The 22,955-nt window shown below is 31.4% G+C and overlaps 3 protein-coding genes across 5 annotated transcripts; 2 read left to right on the forward strand and 1 right to left on the reverse strand.

The window, feature by feature from the left end:
* Positions 1 to 1,813: 1,813 nt before the first annotated feature.
* Positions 1,814 to 8,098, forward strand: LOC111306810 (uncharacterized). Of its 3 annotated transcripts, none has more exons than XM_022904752.2 (13): positions 1,814 to 2,198; positions 2,624 to 2,736; positions 3,490 to 3,576; positions 3,726 to 3,772; positions 4,248 to 4,305; positions 4,675 to 4,788; positions 5,108 to 5,233; positions 5,424 to 5,535; positions 6,097 to 6,185; positions 6,437 to 6,520; positions 6,630 to 6,844; positions 7,569 to 7,770; positions 7,836 to 8,098. In XM_022904752.2, exons 2-13 carry the CDS (start codon positions 2,655 to 2,657, stop codon positions 7,838 to 7,840), a joined length of 1,221 nt encoding a protein of 406 aa, XP_022760487.2. In that variant the 5' UTR covers positions 1,814 to 2,198; positions 2,624 to 2,654; the 3' UTR covers positions 7,841 to 8,098. The 3 variants fall into 3 exon arrangements, with proteins under 3 accessions (XP_022760487.2, XP_022760485.2, XP_022760486.2); XM_022904750.2 differs by having other exon boundaries at positions 7,851 to 8,098; XM_022904751.2 differs by having other exon boundaries at positions 2,060 to 2,198; positions 2,605 to 2,736; positions 7,851 to 8,098.
* Positions 8,099 to 13,719: 5,621 nt separating this feature from the next.
* LOC111306813 (tubby-like F-box protein 3) lies at positions 13,720 to 17,410 on the forward strand. The gene is made up of 6 exons (XM_022904758.2): positions 13,720 to 14,314; positions 15,432 to 15,519; positions 15,738 to 15,867; positions 15,969 to 16,148; positions 16,339 to 16,828; positions 17,182 to 17,410. Exons 1-5 carry the CDS (start codon positions 14,027 to 14,029, stop codon positions 16,805 to 16,807), a joined length of 1,155 nt encoding a protein of 384 aa, XP_022760493.1. The 5' UTR covers positions 13,720 to 14,026; the 3' UTR covers positions 16,808 to 16,828; positions 17,182 to 17,410.
* A 588-nt stretch (positions 17,411 to 17,998) lies between these two features.
* On the reverse strand, positions 17,999 to 20,707 carry LOC111306812 (inactive beta-amylase 9-like). The gene is made up of 3 exons (XM_022904756.2): positions 20,103 to 20,707; positions 19,141 to 19,623; positions 17,999 to 19,039 (listed from the first exon to the last, which is right to left on the reverse strand). The coding sequence occupies exons 1-3, from the start codon at positions 20,346 to 20,348 to the stop codon at positions 18,155 to 18,157; spliced, it is 1,614 nt and encodes a 537-aa protein (XP_022760491.2). The 5' UTR covers positions 20,349 to 20,707; the 3' UTR covers positions 17,999 to 18,154.
* Between the last annotated feature and the right edge of the window lie 2,248 nt (positions 20,708 to 22,955).

The following is a 22,955-nucleotide window of genomic DNA, read 5'->3' on the forward strand; positions in this document are numbered from 1 at the left end:
ATAGAAATATAAATAATAATTTTTATATAAATGAGATCATAGTTTCATATTTATTACATATTATTTTTAAAATAATTACATAAATAAATTAAATTAAGTTTTGAATTTGAATTGTTTTTTTTTTACATTTTGTAATTTCAGAATTTTATCAATTTAATTGAGAACATTTCACTTACAATAATTATAATACAATTAACTAATCACAATTTAAACAATTTAAAAATAATATGTAATCTATCACAATTTTATGTAAATTTTTTATTTATAAATGATGAATTTTTATATAATTTTTTATTATAATTTGATAACTGTAATTTATAATAAAAAGAATTATAGGTGATTTGCTTCATATTATCTATGATTTTATGAACAATTTTTGCTTTTAGATGCTAATTTTATTTAATAAAATATTTAAATAGGAATAAATAGAATATCTTCTTGAATTTAGAGTATTTTAATAAATTTTTTTTAGTCAATTGTTGAGGATTATTCTTACTTTTGAGTTGACATTTTTACTTTTCCATGGTTTTTCATTAAATTAAATTCTACATTATGCAAATAAAAAAGTACGTAAATTTCTAAATCCTTTTCGTATATTAGAATTGTGGATTTCATATGATATGTGAACAAAGTTATCAATACGACAATACCATGACAAGTAGAGTTTTTTTTTTTTTTTTTTCAAATCAAAATTGTCATGTTGGATTATTGAATATCATTTCATATACAATTTTGTCGTACATTGCCATACCAAATGGTGTTATCACTTTCAGTAAGTCCCACGGTAAATATGATAAGTATTGCTCATAGCATGAAACAAAATGAAGTTGGTATACTGTCGTTTTGGGTACAATATTAAAAAGCAGTTACTGTAGAGAGTCATTTTCATCATCACATCGGAGGAATGGTTTTTTTTTTTTTTTCAATTAAGACTAATCTTATCATATGATTTAAACTTTAGAACAAGGATTTCAAGGGGAAAAAAAACATTAAAATTGGAACAATTAACTGGATTTTATCATCAAAATGTTCACATGTCACAAGCTTGGTATTCCTTTTTTTTTTTTTTTTTTTCTTCCCATTCTCATTTGACAACAACCAAGTACAACTAAGAGAAGTGGGGATGTTATGATTCAATCCTACTTTAGATTTGTCTAAGCTATGCTTGTGTGACATTGTTTCATTAATAAAGAGAAAATCTTAAAATTTTTTCAATTGAATTAAAGTTTTATTATATATGAATTTAATAAAAAAAATCATGATAAAATCTAATGACGATGTTAACATCGATATTTAGAGTTGAATTGCTTTTTTTTTTTTTTTTTTTGGTCTTGGATGAAGTTTCTAACAATGAATTTATGGTGGCATAAAGAATTTTTTGTTATTAGATTAGTATAAGATTGAAATTAAGTAAAAAATAAAAAAAAAATGATGTCTAATCCTTGAAGAACAAAATAGCCATTTCGAGATTTACCCTCAAAATTAAAGAGGGAAAGGTCCAAAAGGAATAACGATTCCCTCAAACAAACATGGTGTTAATTTTTATGGTTCAATCAACCATTTTTTTTTTTTTTTTTTTTGGGATATCAGCTTTATCAACGGCCCTATGTAACAAATCATCCACACACTTTGAAGCCCAAGGCCTCCTTAGCAATACGGATTTCAAATTAGTCAATAATTTATACCCGGCCCAAAACACATATTATTTTACTAATATTTTAAAATTTCAAATTAAAGTGGCTGAAACAGCCGCTTATCCGGTGCGCCACGGACCACGTTTCTACAATACAACCGACTGCGCATATGTTAACACAACGTCAAAATCCAAAAACCGTTTTTCTCTCATTATTTTTTCTTCCCAAATTTTTCTCTGCCAAATTGCCACCTCTTCTCTTCTCTCCTCTGAGAGGAGAGAAAAGAAGAAGAAAGAAAAAGAAAAGAAATAAGCACCAAAAAAGAAAAGCATATATATATTTTCTTTTTTTAGATAAAAGAAAAAAATCGATCTCCTTACTCTCTCTCCTCCTAGGGTTTCCATTTCCGCCATTGCAGCTCTTGCTTTACCTTTACCTACCTTTGTTTCACTCACATTGCATCGGGATCGTCGCATTGTTTTGAGAGCTAAATCGAATTCTAAATTTCTCCGCTTTTTTAGGGTTTTCTCGAGATTCTTTTTTTGTTTTTTTGTATAGATCGAGGTGAGTTTATTTATTTTTGTCATTATTGATTCTGTATTTTATTTTGGCCGTCTGATTGTAATTAGAGGGTTTTTGGTTTTTGAACGAAGAATAATCTCTCTTTCTTGCTTTATTTTGAATTTCATGACTGCGTATATTTGTTGAATGTGTGCAATGTGTATGATTTTCACCTGTTTTGTGTTTAATTTTTTTAATCACATTTTTTGGAGATTTGATCCTCATTCAATTATTTAAAATTTCATTCTTTGAAACAATTAATAGGAAAAAGAAAAGGTCAACAATGTACAACTTTGCATGATCATTAAATTTTATGCGCGTCGAATTAATTATTATTGCTATATTTAAAATTTTGGTGCTATATTTTGATTTGACAAATGTTGCTGTATTAATATTGTGGTGATTTTAGCTGGCATGGTTTATTGCAGTGTATAGATTTGGAGCTAACTTTTTGTCCCAATGGTATGCTCACTTGGAAGTGGTAGAATGGCCGTTATGGCTACGCTTCTTGGAGCAGGAAGCATCTCACCGAATACAGCGGGTACTTTATGACTTAACAGTATTGAAATATTGGAATATGTATGATATGGGTCTCAGTAGTCAATATCCAATGTGTTATACAAAGTTTAATATTTTGCACTCCTTGTTTGCATGCTCAAGTTGAAATGATGTGGTCTAAGTTTGCAAGTTATTTGTAGCTAGTGAAATACATTGTTGTAGAATGGAGTGATACACGATAAATAATAAAAGAAAAATTTGCAACTCTCGTTTCTTAGTTTCATCCCTTTATCTTTTACGCCATTGTCATGCTTTATGGATAAATTAATGGTAGATAAATGTGTAATTTTATACTTGTATTTGTGCCATGCGATTAGTCTCTTCTTTCTTTCTCAGAAATTATTTGTAATTATTACAGGGAACTCAGTGGTACATTATTAATAACTCTGCTCCTCCATGTAAAAGGAGCTCACAACTTTTGTTTTTTCTCAATGAATTTATCACACTTTTGATCCATTTATTTGTTGTTCTGTTTTTTCTTGTTTTCTCTCTCTCTCTCTCTTGGTCTTATTCAATCATGTATATTAGATATGTAAAACTCCTAATTCACTGTTAAAATAATATGAAAGAAATTACATTATCTAATTTAAATAGCCACATGTTAAACTTGACCATTTATTGCTTTCACCAGGAAGATGTTTAGATTAGTTTTGGTCTGACAGTTTACAATGAATTGGAGATGTTGGTTAAATTTGTCAAACAACATGGTATTTACATTGTCCTCAACCCTTGACAGAGGATGTTGGCAATCAAAAGTTAGCTATTCAATACATTTACAGAGAATTACGTGGGGCAGATGAGGCAAATCTACTGGATGAAGAAGGTGATACTTATGTGCAGACTCATGCTTATTTTATTGGTCTTTCAGTTTTATAATGTTTCTCTTACACTAAATTATATGATCCTTTAGCAATGATCAAGATAAATGTTTTGTTCATAGTTTATGATGGCCTGTTGATGTTTTTCTCACAGATATGCATGTCTTTGGTTTGAAGCCCATGACTGATCCTTTGAATTTGGTAAGTTTATCTGAGCTGTCATTTTTCCATTTTAGCATTTCAGTTCTCTTTGATATCATGTTATAAAACTCTTCATGTAAAGAGTTTTTTTCTGTTTATGCTCTCCCTCACAGCTGTATCTATGATACCTTTGCCAATTCTCCCTCCATTTGGTTCAGATTGCTGATGTGTAGTCTTAAATCAATGAAGAAATTTCCTAACCATTGAGCCTACATGGGGTTTCATAAATGTATGGTTAATTAAATGCCAGAAAATGTGGTAACCTTGTCATCTGAGAATACTCACCATGTTGCTGACCTTTTACTTCCTAGGTTACCAAATTGTCTTTGTAGCATCCCAAAGTGTGTTTTATTTGTTTTTGCTTTTAAGTAGAAATTTACCCTTTATATTGTCAGCTTGTTGTTTTATTTATCAGTTGTAGATATACCAACAATAGTTTTGTACTCTTACCTGATTGTTTAATATAATTATGAAGGTATGTTGTAATGCTTGTAAGAAGCCAGTCAAGGCCAGTCAATATGCAGCTCATGCAGGTTTGGAGGCATTTACCTTTGTAACCAAACTTTCCCAAATTTTATCATCCATGATTAACTCAAACGATATTAGGCGCTTAAAGAAATTTTGCAATATATGAATCCTGTTCCTGGAATTGAAGTTAAGGCTAATTTATTGTGTATAATTTTGATAGGCATTTATCCATGTTTAATGTAATTTCTGTTGTCAATAAAAAATTATTGTTCTCTATGATCTTTCTACAAGCTGTATGAATAAGGGATTTATAATGTTATTGTCTACATTTGGTGTTTTTTCTCTAGTTTGGGACAACTAGCTTTGAATTTTTAAGTGGTGTGTTGATGGTGCTTCACTGAAATTGTTTCTTTATTTCCCTCTAATTTTTCCAGAACTCTGTCGGTCATTAAAAGCCACAGAAGAAACTATTTTGGAGCTTGATGGTAGTACAGGGCATAGGAAACCTCCAAGGAAGGAAAGGAAGAAGTCACTAGCTGCTTATGCTAGTATCCTTTCTTTCAGCTTTTTTTTTTTTTTTTGAAATGTGTTTCAGTATTTTGTTTGCTTTGTTGTTAAGTTTCAAACTCCTATTGCTCAATTTGTTACATTTTGGTCTTCAATTTTAATGTTAGTTTTGTTTTTTTTCTAGAAAATAAGTATCAAAAGTATCTGAAAACAGTTTTAGATGTTTTTCTTTGATGAAAATTCATATTTTGTTGTCTTGTGCTTTATGTTTAAGAAGTGTCTTAACATTTTTGGTTTGATTACAGGAAACTTAATATTTCCTTGTTGATTCATATTTTCATAGTTCTTAACCTCTCTTAGACCAACCTACACCAGTTGGGGAGCAGGAAAAATCCGAAATTATTGATGCTGGTGATACTATGGGTCCAGATTTCCACATAGATGGGCAAATTGGAATGACTTCTTTTGTAACCATGGATTCAAAAAGTAAGTGGATAATGTTGTTGAGTTTCTCTTACTCTCTTTATTTCCCTTCACCCCTTTTAACATTATGATTTTGTGAGGTAATATGTCTAATGTTAAATGGCGGCCTATTTACTTATTACATGCCAGTTCTCGAATTGCAGCAAGTGCTTCATTATTTGAGCTTGATGCATCATTTTCCTTTTTCTTTTAGGAAATTCTACTTGTGTAGATACTGCTTATGTGATGGATGGCTCAGGAGTTAGTCCCCAGAATACAGGCCACTCGACCTCTGTAATGCCACCTTCAACAAAACGCTTTAAATTGTAGGCTTTTCTTTTTACCCTTTTGTTTTTTCATGTTCTTAATAGTACATTTATCTGAAATTTTATATCTACTTTATAGTTTAGCATTATAGAAGTGTCTTTTCTGAAACACAATTGCACCTTAGTATTTTTGTAATTTCCTTTCTTTTCATTAATGTGGATCTTATACCCAGTATACGGTTTCCAGGAACTAGTTTTTCTCTTTTCTTTTCTCATTCCTTCTTTTTGGGATGAGAGTATTGGTGTATTCTTTTTGCGGTAGCTTAATCATTGAGTGTATGAATGCAAATATTGGAGAAAGATTTTAAGTGGCTGAGCATATGCCTTTTTTTTGGTCAAGAGCATATTTAGGTTGATACGTTTCTTTTTCTCTCCAGTCTCAAAGCCTGGGGATGATTGCTTTTAAGAAATGCTCTATTTGTAATATTTTTTGAGGCTTTTGTTGTGCCTCTTTTTCTTATTAAGTGGGATATCTCTCATTGTTCAAGTTGTTGCTATTCTTACAGAAGATCTTATTGGTTTGCAGTTGATAATGCTGCTTCTTTTTTTCCAATTTTGTAGGATATCCGGTGAGCATCTTCCCCTGCCAGATGATCCAAAAACAGCTTCTGGTGTGACAAAAATTCTAGATACTCAGGACTTATATATCTGTAAGGCCAGACTGAATTTGTTGTTGTCTTTCTATTTCCTGAATTTTCTCAGCAGGACACTCTCTCTAGCCTTTAGCTAATGCAGAAGGCTTTGGTTCATGATAAGAGTTTTGGATGTTTTATATTAGAACCTTAGGTGTGTCTTTGAATCAAGATTATGGAGTACAGATATATGTCTCACAAAAGACTCATATTACCAAATTGTTGCTCTTTGTTACACATGCATTAATGTTTATCATGCATGTTTGCAGCTAGGGACTCTCCAAGAGGAACAGTTTCTGGAAGTGAAACACCTAATGATAGGCAAGCCCATGAGCACCGTCTGCTGACAAAAGGTAAAGCTTAGTGCTTTTAGCTGTCTATAGTAGCTTCTGAATGTTGTATTGGACCTTCCTTTTTTTCATTCTTGGCCTTGAGTTTTCTGTGTGTCTGCAATTAAATCAGATCTTCCAGTTCCTCTTAGTACCAAAATGTATTACTCTCAAAGAAACAGTCGTCTTCGCTTAGCGCTTAGTCATCAGTATTTTGTCACATCAACCAAAGAACTTTGCAGTGACATGGTTAGTCAACAAGCATCACAGCAAAGCACAATGCTGTTACAGGCTTCATCTCAGGGGGTCTGTCCTCTCGAACAGGTGGATAATCTGATTGTCCAGAAGGTTTGTTCCTACTAACTATGCTACTTGAGGCTTTCCTCCTCCATCTGGGTTGGTTTTGAGTGAATTGGAAAGTGACTTGCTTAAGGACGTAAATCAATGAACAATATATTATATTGAATGTTGATTCCTGTTCTTCATGCAATGGAATTACCTTTTAAATCTTCAAAATCCACAGGTAGAGAAATCGTTTTTTATGATTAATCTTGAGTTTCCATCTCAAATTATTGTTCCAATTTTGGTAGGGCAAAAAAGAAAATAACAGAAAAGGGGGTCATTGATATAACTTTCAGAAGATACCTAGTCGTTAATTTTCCTCAAATCTTCTAGATCCCATCCTTCACTTAAGAATCAGAGGAATGCTTTCATTCCTACAGAAGAATGTTCATCAAGGGACAACATATCAATGCTTATTGTTTGAAGCTATTAGGGTTGAAAACAATGAGACCCAGCACTGGTTTTCAAGATCTATGGATTGCCGTGTTACATGCCCTGTATGATTCATATGTTTTGTGCATCTAGATGAACCAATGCTATGGGAATTGAATGGCTTGTATATCTGCTAAATAGATGTATTAGGTCAATAAATTTGTCTCCTCAAATAAATAAACAAATAAATTTGTGTTTACATGATAAATTACTGTGACTCTTTTACTGCATTGCAATCCCCTGAATTCTTTGATGAGGACTGAAAAACTTGACTAGTATATTGTTCCTTGAAATGCAGCAAGAGTCTTCTCTGCAGAAACGTGATCAAGTTCTTGCTCAAACTTCAGAAGTATGCCCGAGCAAGTCATTGGGGTGCCCACCTTCGAATGACTTTTCGAATCAGTATCCAATTGGTAATATTCCAATGCCTCAGGCTGCTTCTGTTGGATTAACAAGAAGCAATTATATTTCCAAACCTTATTCTTTTGCAGGCAACTCAGGTAGTCTACTAACTTAGTTGGATTGTTGATAAAAATTTTAACTTCTTTTATGAATCATCTATTAGTTTGATTTTTTGCAGGCAAACTGCCCGGGCCCATGCAGCCTCCAAATGGAATTGTTCCTGTTGTATAGAAAGTCCTGCGTTGGATTTTTGCTACGCAAAAGGTGTATTTAGTCATACACGAGAGTTAGGATCCATTTTTGAAAACCTAGAAAAGCATGTCACTTCAATTGTTCATTCTAGCCTTTCTAAATTACACTTTGAGACCTGGCCTCTGTTTATATTTTGATGGAAATAAAGTAAATATCTTTTAATGGCTTTTGCTAGCAGGTCCGTTCGAGCGCTGCTTTATGCATTTCCCCCCCTTTATGTGTTCTAGATTCTATTATCCACCTGCTCCCCATAGTATATCCATTTATTCTTTCTGTATCTCAACCCACATTTCAAGATCTGGGGCTAGGTCTAATTCTCCACTTTGAAAAAACTGATAGAAATACAAAGGAAAGGATTGTATGTATAGTCTCCTAAGAGGCCATTGAGGTAAGGAGTATATAAGATTTGGCTATTAGCTTTCAAGATATGTTGATTGTATTGCAGCTAATGAAGGTTGGTGGGACTATGACATGGTGCTCCAGTTCAATTAGAAAATCAAGCAGGGTTTGCCAGAGCGGAGCCTGGAAAGTTGCCACCAGCAAATTCCACTGATTCTAGTGAAAGTGGCAATTGACGATGGCTTGATAGCAACAGACTTGGACAGCCTCCTGTCTTTGTGCCGGGGTTTGTTAAATGTCCCTAACTTTCATTAACTTAAATTGTTTTGTGGAAATTTCCAGTAAGCGACAAGCAAAAAAAGAAAAATCTGGATTGTTGATGTGGCTCGATACAAGTGGGAAGCTATTTGTTCTGATAAAAAGAATGTCTTTTTTGGAGGTAATCGATTCTGTCGTTTGATAATGACATACGCTGCAATTGATCGGGGGTTTCTTGCGATTGTTCTTGGTTACAGTGAAAATTGAGACGTGGGTCTCCCACGATAGAACCATTTGTTTTCAGTTTTGTCCATAAATCAGAAATATTCAAACACCACTTTATTTTTTTTGGAACCAAGGGAAAATTGGAATTGTAGGTAAAATGCATTCGGATAAAAATTGTCATTATATTATGGAGTATTGAGTTTTTGGTCAATAGCTTTGTAATCGCTTGAGGGAGTGTTGCACTAATAGTTTCGTTGATCATGGTTAAATATTGGATATTTTTAAATATAAAAATATTGAAATATTGAATTTTATTATTGCATCATTAATTTTGTTGCTTTTTGCATAAAAAATATTAAAAATAAAATATTTCGATAAATTTTTATCAATTACCTTATATTTTGCAATAAAATAAAAAGTATAATTATTAAACTTCAACGCAATTGAAGTATGATATAAATTCAAATAGTAACAAAAATTGATTTTATTCTCATTTTTGGTGGTTTGCTTTCTCATTTGCAATTGGATCAAGTTGTTGAGACTTGAAAACGTTATTTGATCACATTGTCAATGTGTCGTGGACGAAATTGAAATGGTGTGGGGGCAAGCGAAGGTATGAAGGAAGGAGGCTTAGCTGCTTTAACAAGAGACTTTTCATATCTATTACCTTTGTCGTACTGTTTCATACGGTGAATATGGTTGGTGCTCGGCCTCTTTCCTGAAACATTGTGAATTAACAACTGAAAAGGAGGAGAGTTCCATTTCACATGCATGACACTGTTAACTAGATTAGACAAAAGAGGGTTCCAAGAACGATCGCCTTCTTTTAAAGGTACCTTTTCTTGTATAAAATCTAGCTCCAGCTCTTCTAAACTCAAAAACTCGTTGCTCTTGCAATGAAACCTTAATAATAACATTGATTTAATACTACCCCACACTGATTTTTGTTGTTGTTAAAGGTTTGGGTTAATGTTTGATTTTTTTTTTTTACGTATGCAATCTTGATTTTTTTTTTTAGAGGATATTTGACTTAATAATTAGAACTTTTTTTTTTTTTAATGGAAGAGTTAGATTTGAGCAAATAAAGAGTTTTTTTTATCTCTTTCCGAGATAATTTAAACTCGAATTTATAATTTTCTTTTGATACTAATTTCTAATGTAATCAATAAAATTATTTGGGACGTACTTTTTATTTTGAGTTGAATAATGCGATGGATTTAATGTGATCAAAAGAAAGTTAGATTTGAATCTCTCATCTCCCGATGTTAATACTGGACTATTACCTCAAAGGTTCTTTGCATTATTTGTTGAGTTGTGAGGGAAAATGATTAAAAACATTTGAATCAAACCATAAGCCATGGAACCGAGACATGAAAGAGTCGCTTATTTTATCACAAGGTGAAAAAGAAAAAGAAAAAGAATGAGGCACCTGTTATGTTGCTTTTCAAAAGCAAAACCACCATTAGCGGTAGTTGGGTTGAATGTTCCAATCCATACAAGAATGCCACCATTTTTCTTCCTTCGAATGAGCACCCATATTGCGACCTTAAAAAGTCATTATGCTTTTCCCCACGTTCATGAAAATTACATTAAACAGTATATGTCACAGATTTCATATCCGTACAAAAAATATTTTTTATTTTTTGAATTATTGAAGTTCGAACTTAAAGTATCAAATCTTGTATTTTTCTTAATTTTATTGATTTATTTGGCTTTATTCTGCTCGTGGGAATGTAGATTTGAAATATCCATCTCACAAATATGATTCCATTGACAATTTGATAATATTATTTTATTTTTATCTGCAACTTTAATTTTGTTTGAATCTAATTCTTTTCTCCATCAATCTTTTTATACCATCAACACATTGATTTTAGAATTTCATTCCCGAAATCCTTCTCAAAATAGCAACAATTCCTTTCCTTATAATGTGTGATGAGAAAACGTTATGAACCCTTTGTGGCATCCAACAATTGACTGAAATTCTGAGATTCAAAATATAAAAAGCGTTGAGAAAGATAATTAGGGATATTATTGAGGGGGTGGGTCCAAAAGTCTCACATCACCAACTTCCCTTTGCATTTTAGATAAGCCAAATGATTTTAATTGACCATTTTGGATGAGTGTTATACAAGAAGAGATGATGGAGACTTTTTATATTGTCCTACCAATTACCAAACCCTAATGGAAAATTATTAATTGGGCAATGACCATTGATCTTTCTTCAATTTGAGAGGAAGCTTCAAAAACAAGAAAAATAATGTAAAAAAAGAATCCTAAGATTCTAATTCAATATCATATCTATTCGACAAACAATAGTGAAAATAATTTTTTTTCTTTTTTTTTAAACATATATTTTTTTTATTTTATTAAGGGGTAGAGTCCTCTAATAAAAAAAAAGAGAGAGGCTGAGATCGAACCCTAATTTTAATATCTTCTTAAGGTTGTCTTGATCACTAATATATATATATATATTAAGATTTGTAAATCAATTGCTTTCTTGATAATTTCTAACTTATTGTATAGTCAAAATTTTAATAATATTTTATTATATTTTCATATCACAATAGACTAAATATCTTTTTTTTATTTAAATTGTTAATTGTTAATTTTAAATTTTAATAATTAAAATTAAAATTAAATATTTTATTAACATAACATAATAAGTTATCAAATTATAAATTATAAATTAAATATTCATTTTAAATCATGACAAAAAAATTCATTTCAAAAAGTTTATTAAAACAATAATTAATTTTATATTAGTCTAAATTTTATTATATTTAAACATTTGATAGAATAATTAATATATGTTTTCTTTTCTCGAAAAGTTGTTTTGAATTTCTTTTTAATATATAAAAAAAATCTCATATAATAATTTTGACTTAGTCTCATTTATGTGGAATTTGAGTTATACGGGAGGGACCAATATGAATAAGATAATAAAATTATTAATTAAAAAATGAAACTGATGTGGCGATATTATTTTTAAAAATCTAAAAAATCAACTCAATCCAAAGCTGTTTAGAAAAAATAAGAAATTTATTTTAGATAAATATTGTAAAAAAAGATATTTTATAAAAAAATTATTTTTTTAAAACAACGGCAAATTGCTCTTTTCCAACCAAATACAATCAACTCCGCCGGTTTGACGAGGAGGCACTTTCAAAATAAATAATAATAATAATAATAATAATAAAATAAATAATAATAAATTAAATAATTAATAATACTTTCAATTGACAAATTCTATTGCTTTTTTTAAAAAAATTTTTTTGACGTCATTAGATCATTTGCTCAAAAATAAAATTAATTAGGTCAATCTAAAATTTTAGTGTAATTAATTTATATAATTATTTTAAAAAATAATATTTAATAAATTTAAAGTTTAAATTTTTATATCTATATTTTTTTATTTCAAATTACTATTTTTTATATAAAAAATCTTAAAATTATTTAGATAATTAAAAAAGATCTATTTTCTACCCTTTTTTTAATTTTTATTATTTTTAGTTAAAAGTGTTAGAAAGAAAATTGTGTTAAGTACAATCTTATGACCTTAATAAAATATGAAAACAAACAATAAATACTACTATTACTCTATAGTTGTGGTTAATCTAAAATTTATTTATGATTTGTTAATGAAACATTCGAATTGGTCTAGTTGATTAAAAAAATAGAGATGAAATTATTTATCTTTGGACAAGTGTAAATTTATCATTTTATTTTTAATATATTTGAAATTTTAAAATTAATGATAAAAATATTTCCTAAAAATAAAAATTATTTTATAAAATGTTTTAATATTTGACTATTTTAAAACTAAATTAGAAAATATACTAATAAATTAAGAAAAATTATCAATATACTTATAGTAAAATTTTTATTCAATATAAATGATAATTTTTTATTATTGCCTTAGTTTACAAAAGTACAGAAAGGGAGGTTTGAATTATTATTTCCCAAAAGAAGCTCTTTACAAAAAAAAAGGAAATCCACGAAACTTTCTCTTATAAAAATGTAATTGAGTCGAATCAAATTGATATGATAAAAAATTTACATTTAAATTTGATTCAAAATTTGTTGTTTGAAATTGGATTCTAATTCAATCACATTTCAAATTTTAAGTTTAAATTTAATTTAAGATAAAAATTAAGTTATTTGAGTTCATTCTATTAAGTTCATTTAATAAAAATAAATTTAATTTTTATATTTAATTTTAAACTTGATTATGTATTTGAACTCAAATTAAAACTCAAAGTGATATATATATATAATAATAATAATATTAATAATTTTTAATTAAAATAATAAAAATATATTTAAATTTAAAAATTCGATTAAATTTATGAGCTAAAATCAAACTTTATAATATTTTAATTTGATTAATGTGATAAATCGAATTGCTTGAATTTAATTCAATAATAATAAAATTAAAATTATATTTTATCTAAACCAAATTCAAATAACTTATAAATATTAATATATTATTTATACTCTTTATCTAAAGGTATTGCTTCTCTTTTTTTATTTGGTTTTGTCAAAGTCCAAACAATTTTTTTTAAATAATTTATTAAACTAATACTTAATTAATTTCATTTTAGTCTAAATTTTATTATATTTAAACATTTGATTTAATAATTATTAAATATTTTTCTCGAAAAGTTGTTTTGATTTTCCTTCTTTTTATATAAAAAAATCTCATCTAATTATTTTGAATTAATCTCATTTACGCATAATTTGAGTTATACATGAAAAACTTATGAATTAAAAAATGAAATTGATGCGGCTAAATTATCTTTAAAAAATCTAAAAAAAATCAATTCAATCCAACGCTGTTTAGGAAAAAATAAGAAATTTATTTTAGACAAATCTTGTTAAAACATATATTTTAAATATAATTTCCCAAAAGAAGCTCTTTACAAAAGGGGAAATTCACGAAACTTTCCCTCATAAAAAAACCTCTAAAAGCTACTCCAAAACAACGCCTCTTTCATATTACTTCTCTTTCTCTGTCTGTATCTGTTGAAGTCTGAACAACTTTTCTCAATTTTCCTCAAAAACATTTGAAAACTTCCAAACTTCAATTTTCATTTTTCAATCCAAATCCCAAACCCGACTCTCATAAAAAGCAGCAAAAACCCAGCATCTTCTCATTTTCTTACAACCCTTTTCTCAACTTTTCATGCAAAACAAAACATAAACAACTAAGAAGCCTTGTCTGTCACCAACAAAAGCTTAAGTTTTTTTTCTTTTTTGTCATACTTTTTAACGTTATTCATGACAATAAATTTCATTACTAGGCTAAGATCACGCCGGGTGGTTCAAGACCAACTGGAAGGTGCAAACCAAGTGGCGGTTGGCGGTGGTTGCTGCTGGGCCAACCTGCCGCAGGAACTATTAAGGGAAGTTTTGTTAAGGATTGAAGACTCTGAAACTAGTTGGCCTCAAAGGAAGAACGTCGTAGCTTGTGCTGGTGTTTGCAGGAGTTGGAGGATTATCATTAAAGAGATTGTTAAAGTTCCTGAACTTTCAGGAAAATTAACTTTTCCCATCTCAGTTAAACAGGTGTTTTAACTTTTGTCTTTCTTGTTGTTTCTGTTCTTGTCTGAAAATCATGGTTTCCAATCACTTGCTTACTTGTGAAAAAGATTGTTCTTTTAATTTTGTTCTCTCTCTTTCTTTTTTTTTTGAGATATAATTGAACGCAGATTGAAGGTTGAATTACAGTAGTTGAATTACAATCCACTGTTTGGAAACAGGGTTACTTGATTTGATTCCTAATGTTTTATTTTCTTCTCTGGTTATTTTTCTTTGTTTAATTTCTTCATTCAATGTTTGGAAAGGTGTTCTACAGTTCTGGTTTTGTCTCAAGAATGTTTTTTTTTTCTTATATCTTTCATAGTAATGATAAATCTGATTATACTTATTGTCTTCTGTGTTCTAGGGATTTTATGTTCCTGGAAATCTTGTATTGAGATTTGTTTCCCAATTTTTATGCCTTCTGATATGATTTCCAAGTTAGATACAAAGTCTTAATGAATGTACCTTCGAATTCCCCAAATTGGGTAACTTTTTTGAGAATCATATCCGTTTGTTATTAGAGATGTAATGGTAATTTTGGATCAAATTTGCTTCTTCAAATATAGTTCTCGCATTTGTGGCCAAAAAAATATATATGGTTCTGGCATGGGGGATGGGCTTTGAACTATTTTTGTCTACTGTATATTTACACCACTAGACAGGGCAAGTTTATCATCAATTAAGTGCTTGGGACCATCATGACTCCCCCAATCATTGTTTTCCTTTATGTGGTAACTTACTAGACAAACTTCCATTGAAGACTGGTCCAGGATTTGGGACCACTTTTAGCTTCAACCAGTGCAGGCTAACAGTAATCATTAGCCAAGCTACCTTTGTATGGCGTGCTGTTCTTTCTCTTTCATCACCCAACTGCTACCCCCCCCCCCCAACCCAATACCCAAGCCCAATAAAGCCTCTTTCTTCAACTGTCATTTTACCGTATACATTGGATTAAAGCCTTAAGAGTGTGTTTTGATGAATCAATTGCTAGTACTATTATGAATGCAAGCATTTTAATTTTAAATTTTCATGGTCAGCTATCTGTCTTCTGTCTTTGGAATCTAATTTTTGGACATACAAACTTGTGTTGGATTGTTTGCAGCCTGGTCCAAAGGATTGTCTCCTCCAGTGCTTTATAAAGCGGAATCGATCTACCCAAACATATCATCTTTACCTTGGGTTAACTAATGGTGAGCTTTTTTCTTCTTTTATATTGTTTTTGTGGCTCTTCTGCATGTTTAATCAAAGCTGTCAATGTATTTCAAAACCATAATTATACTTTTCTGCATTATAACTGGATAATCATTCCATTCAATCGCTAGATTAGATTAGGGGCAATGTTTATCTTCATATATTTCCTTCTTGAGCTCTTATACTTAGGAAATTTTCTTTCATTTCTTTGTGTCAGCACTAACCGATGATGGAAAGTTCCTTCTTGCTGCTCGCAAGTGTAGGCGTCCTACTTGCACAGATTATATCATCTCTTTACGGGCTGAGGATATGTCAAGGGGGAGCAGTACTTATGTTGGGAAATTGAGGTGAGCAGTGAGCCATAACCGACAAAACTATGTGGATTTGTTCCCATTTTTACCTTATTGTGCAGTCTCAAATCTTATGTTTTGCTTTCGTTTTGGTAAAGATCAAATTTTTTAGGGACCAAGTTCACTGTCTTTGATGGACAGCCACCTCATGCTGGTGCAAAGATGACTAAAAGTCGCTCCTCTAGGCTAGCAAATTTGAAACAAGTTTCACCTAGAGCCCCTTTCGGCAACTTCCCCATGGCTCACATTTCATATGAATTGAATATGCTAGGTTCAAGGTAACAGTTTGTCATTATTTTGCGTAAGGATTTGATAATTTCTTATTTTCTCTGTCCTGTGTGGGGTAATAGAATGCCTGATTCCTCAAGGCATTGGTGATCTATCATTATTGATTAGCCCATGCTTTAAATTCTCCGTGCGCTTTCTCGTACAAGTTGCTGCTACAGATATATTTTTTATGACTTCCAGGGGTCCACGGAGAATGCAGTGTATTATGGATACCATCCCTGCCACTTCGATAGGACCAGGAGGAGTAGCTCCCACCCAGGCTGAGTTCACTCTCAGCAATAGGGACATATTTCCATCAATCTCAATCTTTCATTCAAAATCAACTAGAATGGAGAATTTTCTATCGGGACCTTTGTCTGGTCAAAAGGATGGTGCATTGGTGTTGAGAAATAAGGCTCCAAGGTGGCATGAGCAACTCCAATGTTGGTGCTTGAATTTCCATGGACGAGTTACAGTTGCTTCGGTGAAAAACTTTCAGTTGGTGGCTTCTCCAGAAAATGGACCATCTGGGCCAGAACATAAGATTATCCTCCAGTTTGGAAAAGTGGGGAAGGATTTGTTTACCATGGATTACCGGTATCCAATTTCTGCATTCCAAGCATTTGCTATCTGCCTCAGCAGCTTTGACACTAAGATTGCTTGTGAGTAAATGATGCATGATTGTGAAAAGGTTTGTATTTAATTATCTGAAAAAGAAGTAGCCCCCATTGCCAACATAACTTTTCATCTTTTCTACCCACTGTTTTATTGCGTTTTAATTCCTGGACCTATGAAACTGAATCAACTGGCTTAAACGTCTGCAATTGCTTGATGAGATTGATGGATGGGCCACATTGTGACCTGTAATGTTTAATGGTAACGATGACAAATAATGATTGCTCATCCAATGATGATTATGAGCTCGGGTGTGTCAGGCTACCCACTAACTAATACTACATGCAATTTACCATGCACACCATAGTAATTGAAATCTATGGTTCTATGAATGATACTAACATATTTTCTCATTTTGTCCATGAGCAGGAATTTATGAATATTGTTGCGATAAGATGAAAGGCGAAGGAGATGCAAGTGCTGGGGATTGAAGTGGAAGAAAGCTGCTAATTATCTCAAGGCTTGAACTTGTCAGCTCGGATTTTATAGGGAGTTAGTACAGTGTAACTTGGTGACCAAGTTCTATTTATCTTCTTCAGTAATGTACATATAATAACTTTTTTTATGAGGATCTTCCTTTGCTCATGTTATTATTCAACTAATTTGTATTTGTCTTGGAAAAGCCTCTTGAGTTTTGAGTACATCATGCAGTACAGCCCACTCCACAACCACTGCCATATCCTTTTCAGACTATTATGAAAACTAAAGAAAAAAAAATCAATCTAAAAAAAAAAACTCAATTGATTCACTTAATTATTTTTAAAAAGTGATATAAAAATTCAAGTTGTCTGTAACTATTTCTCCTATTCCATTATTCAAATTTTCATTTTATCCAAGCTTGAATTGTTAAAGTTTAGTAGGGTTTATTGACTATGGCTTCTGGGTCTATTGACAGCTTCTGCTAAAGCCCGGTGGGGTTATATTTTCAGCAAAATATTAGCTACTACTGCAAATAGTTGAGAAAAGCCGTAAGAAGTAAAGCAAGGATACAACCCAGGAAAGCCGGACCGAATCCCCCTTCAGGACCTGATTGATGGGATCAAAAACCATGGTCGCTTGAAAATTAAAAACATTAAAAGACTAAACTAGGATGGTTAGAGAGATTGGACTGCTTGGTCGCAAAGGGAAAGTTTAATAGAATTGCAGCATAATATGAAAATACAAACACTGCTTCGCTCCCAGGAAAAACAAGTTTAAAAGGTCACTGACCTCTCCTTTCATAGCATTAAAATATTTGCTTAGATATGTATGCAGTACTCAGCCAAAATAGTACAATCTTTTCCCCATCCAATATTTTGGTACTAACAAGAATACTATCTACACATAAATGTCTCAACTCTCACTATGCTGCTTGCATGTGGATGTTCGGGTCTGAACTTGTATGTACAGATTCAGCGGCTTCTTCCTCTTTAGTAGGCAAATCGTCTGAATGCAATTCTGATTGACTTAGGCTCCTCACAAACTGGGTGAATGAAGGAAAATGCTCCGGTGAGAAGAAATGAGCTCCCATCCTTTGAAAAGTGAACAAGTCAATCAGATTATCACCCAACATATTTTTCTTGATCTGCTGAAAACCACCAGGAGCGGCAGAAGCCAAGTTCTGCCCAGCAACCTCAACCCCGTGCTTTCTGCATGCGGTTTTGATTTGTGCAAGTAATAATTCAGGGCTAGAGAGAGATTCATGTGGCTGGTGCTCATCTGACAGGTCCATCCCAGGCAAGATGATTTTGCATGAATTCTTTGCAAACATCTCTGCAACTGCTTCATAACCATCTCTTGAGGCAGTGTTATAGAAGCCAGCTGTCAGTTCAGAAGGGTGTGCCCGAGTTTTGTACCACGAGTACATCAGTGGGACTTTCCCATAAACATTCACAGCAGTATCTCTGAAAATTGAAGAGGCAAGAGAGAGGAAACGGTCTCCATGAGATATGAGCTGGCTTGAGTACCAGGAAAGGAAGAAGTCACCATAAGGACTTTCCCATGATCCACCATGATCCTTGAAGAAGCTATTTGTGTTGGGTAACTGATCATAAATGGGCGCATCATGTGGACCACCTAGTCCCCATAATGGTTTTCCATTTGCTTCAGCATGCTGCTTAAGAAGCTTAAGCATGTTGATGTCATAACATTGGAACTCCCCAACTCCAGTAACTATGCCACTTTTGGCAGGCTTGTGGTGAGAGGGATAACGGAGCTCGCCATCTGGTCCCAGACCCATTGAGATTCCCTGAAAAACCACAATATAGAAGCCATTAGCATCAGTACACCAAAAGAGGGTCTAAGACATTGGCTTATTTGATCAAGTTATTTGAAGGCAAAACCTCTTACCGTGATTGTAGAACCAATGAAAGGTGAAAATGCAGACTTAAAGCTCTCACAGAAATCCTGGTAAACTTGAATTGGAGTCTTTCCATTAAGAACAGCAAGATCATCAACAGCCAGTGACAGACATTCTTGATAATACCTTCCTGATCGATCAGTAAAGAAGATACTAGATTGGGATTTCCCAATCTGCATTACCCACTTGGGAAGTGGGATTTTAGGTTGTATTGATGCATGGAAGCAGAGTGATACATGAAGCTTGAGACCAACTTTCTGAACCATCTCTGCAACAGTAAGATAGCCTGACCAGTCATACTTTCCCATTGCCTCATTCTCAACCACTCCCCACCAGACAGGCAATTCAACACCTTCCACACCCAAAAGCTTCAAAGCTTTTAGTCCGGCTGCAATTGCCCGGGCGTGGTTTACTGTATTGCACTCAGAAACCGCATCTAGAGGCAGGCCAACAAATAATCTTAACCTATCGAGCTGAAATAACCAAAATTTGCAACAATCAGCATAATCAAATGCAATTCTTTTAGGAGGAGGAAAAAAGAATTCCATGTTTTCAGCCACAAGTTGCTTTAAAACAAATGACTTCATCCACAACTCCTATATGATCTTCAGATACCTCGAAGAACTTGAGACAGAATTGTTTTCAATAAAGAATGATTGCCTATCAATTGCATACATTCAAGAATCAAATGCAAATAATACAGAATATAAATCCAAATGCCTTAAGTCCATCACTGAAACAAACTTAAAAGGTATTAATATGCTGAAACAGATTGCTATCTTTATTTTGATTCCTCAAAAAGAATTGATATTGAAAAAGCAAATTTCTTCACAATTCAAACAACTTGGTTTCATGATGTATGATATTGATTATGTAAAATCTCAAATTGGAAATAACAAACAAAAGTAATACTAAAAAATTAAAAGCTTAACAAAAAAAAAAAGAAACTTACAGATTTGGGTGTTGTTGAAGACTTGGATTCGATAATGGGTTCAGAGTGGACAGCTTTCACCGTAAATCTAAGCCCAGCTTTCCTCAACCTCGTAATTTGACTCTCAAAACAAACACTGTTTGGTTTTCGAGACAATATTTTATTTTTATCATTAATTTTCCCAAAACAAAACCTTAAATCTCTGTACGCTAATTCTGTTCTACAGATCTTTGTCTGAGAAGAAATCCTAATTAGCGAAACATCCATTTCCACCCAAAAATTCAAACTTTTTTTAAGAAAAACTAATTAAAATTCACCTAAAAATCTTCAAAAAAAAAGATTTTCTCTTTTGCAGATGTAGAGATAGACAAATTAAATCCCAATACTAAAAATCAAGTCTTTTTTAACCCAACTCAGAATTTACACCAAAAGAACTTCAAACAAAAAACCCAAAAAAAGTTCTTTGCTCTCAGATCTAAAGCCGTAAAAAAAAAAAAATTCAATGAAATGGGTTGAAAAAAGAATTAGAAAAGAGAGATTTTATAATTTGGGTATGAATTGAAAAGAGGGGCTTTAAATTTTTTTTCCTTTTTTCAGTAATTTTTGAGAAGTCATGAAAATTTGACACTTTTATTCACGGCTCGGGATCCCTTATATAAACGCTTTTTGCGTAAAACAACAAAAATGGTGGGTTTCTGCGACGTGTAAAACTAATACTTTGTCAAAATTTTCAGCCCCATAATTAATACTTTTTCTTTTTTAATGGTGGATAATATTTGTTTTAAAATTATTTTTTATTATACTGATTATATATTTTTTATTTTATATGTAATTAAGAGATTATCAAATTTTGTCATTAATTAATATTATTTTATACAATAAAACCACAATTTAAGATAGAAGAAATTATATATTAAAATATAATTTCAAATTTATTAAATATTAATTTTTAAAAATATTTATATACTAAACTAAGTCTATAATTTACTATTCTTTCTTTTTTTAATTTACAGCTATGTGAAATAGATTTTTGACAACTCTTGACTTTGATTGTAAGAATTAAAAAAATATTAATAATTTATTTATAGTATTTTTGGGTTTTGAAAAAAATAAAAAATGATGGTGTGGATAGAATCTTATCCATAAGTTTAATAATTTATAGATTTTTCTAGAAATGAAAGGGTATGATCTGGCCATGTTTGGTGAGCATTGGAATTGTGGGCAATCGTGGATTGGATAATACAAAAGATATTTCATCTTGGATGCATTGTATTTAATTATTAGAAAATTAAATATTTTTTTTTTAAAAAAAATCTTAATTTTAATTAGGGGTGTAAACGAATCGAACCGAATCGAATAGTGAGAAGTTCGAGTTCGAACTCGACTCACAACTCGAGATTTGATACTCGATTCGAGCTCGATCGAGTTTTATTTTTCAAGCTCGAGCTCGATTCGTGATCGAATTCGAGCTACTCGAGCTCGCTCGATTAAACTCGATTAATATGTAAAAATAAGCTCGATTCGTATACTCGATAAGAGGTTGATTATTCATGCTCGAATTCGAACTCGAATTCGGATTCGAAATATTTTATTAATTAAAATAATAAAAATATATTTAAATATAAAAGTTAGATTAGACTCGCGAGCTACTCGAATCAGATATAAGAATATTTAAATTCGGCTCGATCGATAAGTCGAGCTTCTCGAACTCGACTCGACAATAATTGAATCGAATTCGAATTTTTTTCGAATCGAACCCAAATAGCTTGCGAGTATTAATGTATCATTTACACATCTAATTCTAACAACAAAGGAAGTAAGCAAATCCATGTCATTTATTATTTAGCAGTTAATTTGAATTTGATTAATTTAAAATCAAGTTGAATTAAATTTTATTAAAAAAAATTTTTTTTAATATTTTTTTATTTATAAGATCTGAAATTAAAATTTTATTTAAGAAAAATTAAAATTTTAATCACTAGGATTAATACGTTGATAAACATGTTTTTCATTTTTTATTAAAAAAATTCAAATTCAGCAAATTTTAATATTCAAATTTTGCTTTAGGTAATTAGTTGTTAATTCGCTATTCTTTTTTAATGACAATTTGATTCATGAACTTATTTTTTAAAAATAACATTAAATCAAATTTTAATAATTGTAATTTTTTTATTTTTGGATTACGATATTGTTAATTTTCATTTATTTATTAAAAAAATGAAAATAATAGTATGATTTAGGATAAGAATAATGTCTAAGTACAAAGAATAAACAGGTGGGAAACAAAATAAATCAACACCACACACTTGTCACAATCCTTTGTCTCCTCCTTTCCATGCAATTTATCAACTATTGACTCTCAATGACAAGAAATGTCACTTGTGATCAATGTGATTAAACTAAATAATATTTGGGGACTATGAATTTTTTTTGTAAATAACTGAAAATATATTTAAAAATAATATAATAATACTATTTGTATTTTTTTATTATTTTTGAATAAAATTAAAAAAAGATTCAAATTTGTTGGGGACTGAAACGGGGAAGTGATTATGTGGTGTGGCCAAGTTGGTTGACGTGGAAAGTTGAAAGGAACACCCATACTCCTTTGTTTGTTCCCAAAAATTCAATGATAGAGTTTTGGATTAGGCTGACACGTGGAAGCCTGTAGGAGGCCGGTGGGCAGACTGCCGTTTCGTTTCCACGCCGGACTCTATGGTCACTGATTGCCCACCATCTTCACTCATTCAAACAGGGATAGAGGATAAAATTGTAGTATTCATTTTCTAAGGAAGTTTCCCATTTCCTTTTCTATTCCGAAGAAGCTAGAGGTGGCAACGTGTCACTAAATGAGTATCTAATATTATCCGATTT

Source organism: Durio zibethinus, chromosome 22, assembly GCF_047325235.1.
Source record: "Durio zibethinus cultivar Kanyao isolate XHJ-2024 chromosome 22, ASM4732523v1, whole genome shotgun sequence".
In the NCBI taxonomy this organism is placed as follows: domain Eukaryota; kingdom Viridiplantae; phylum Streptophyta; class Magnoliopsida; order Malvales; family Malvaceae; genus Durio; species Durio zibethinus.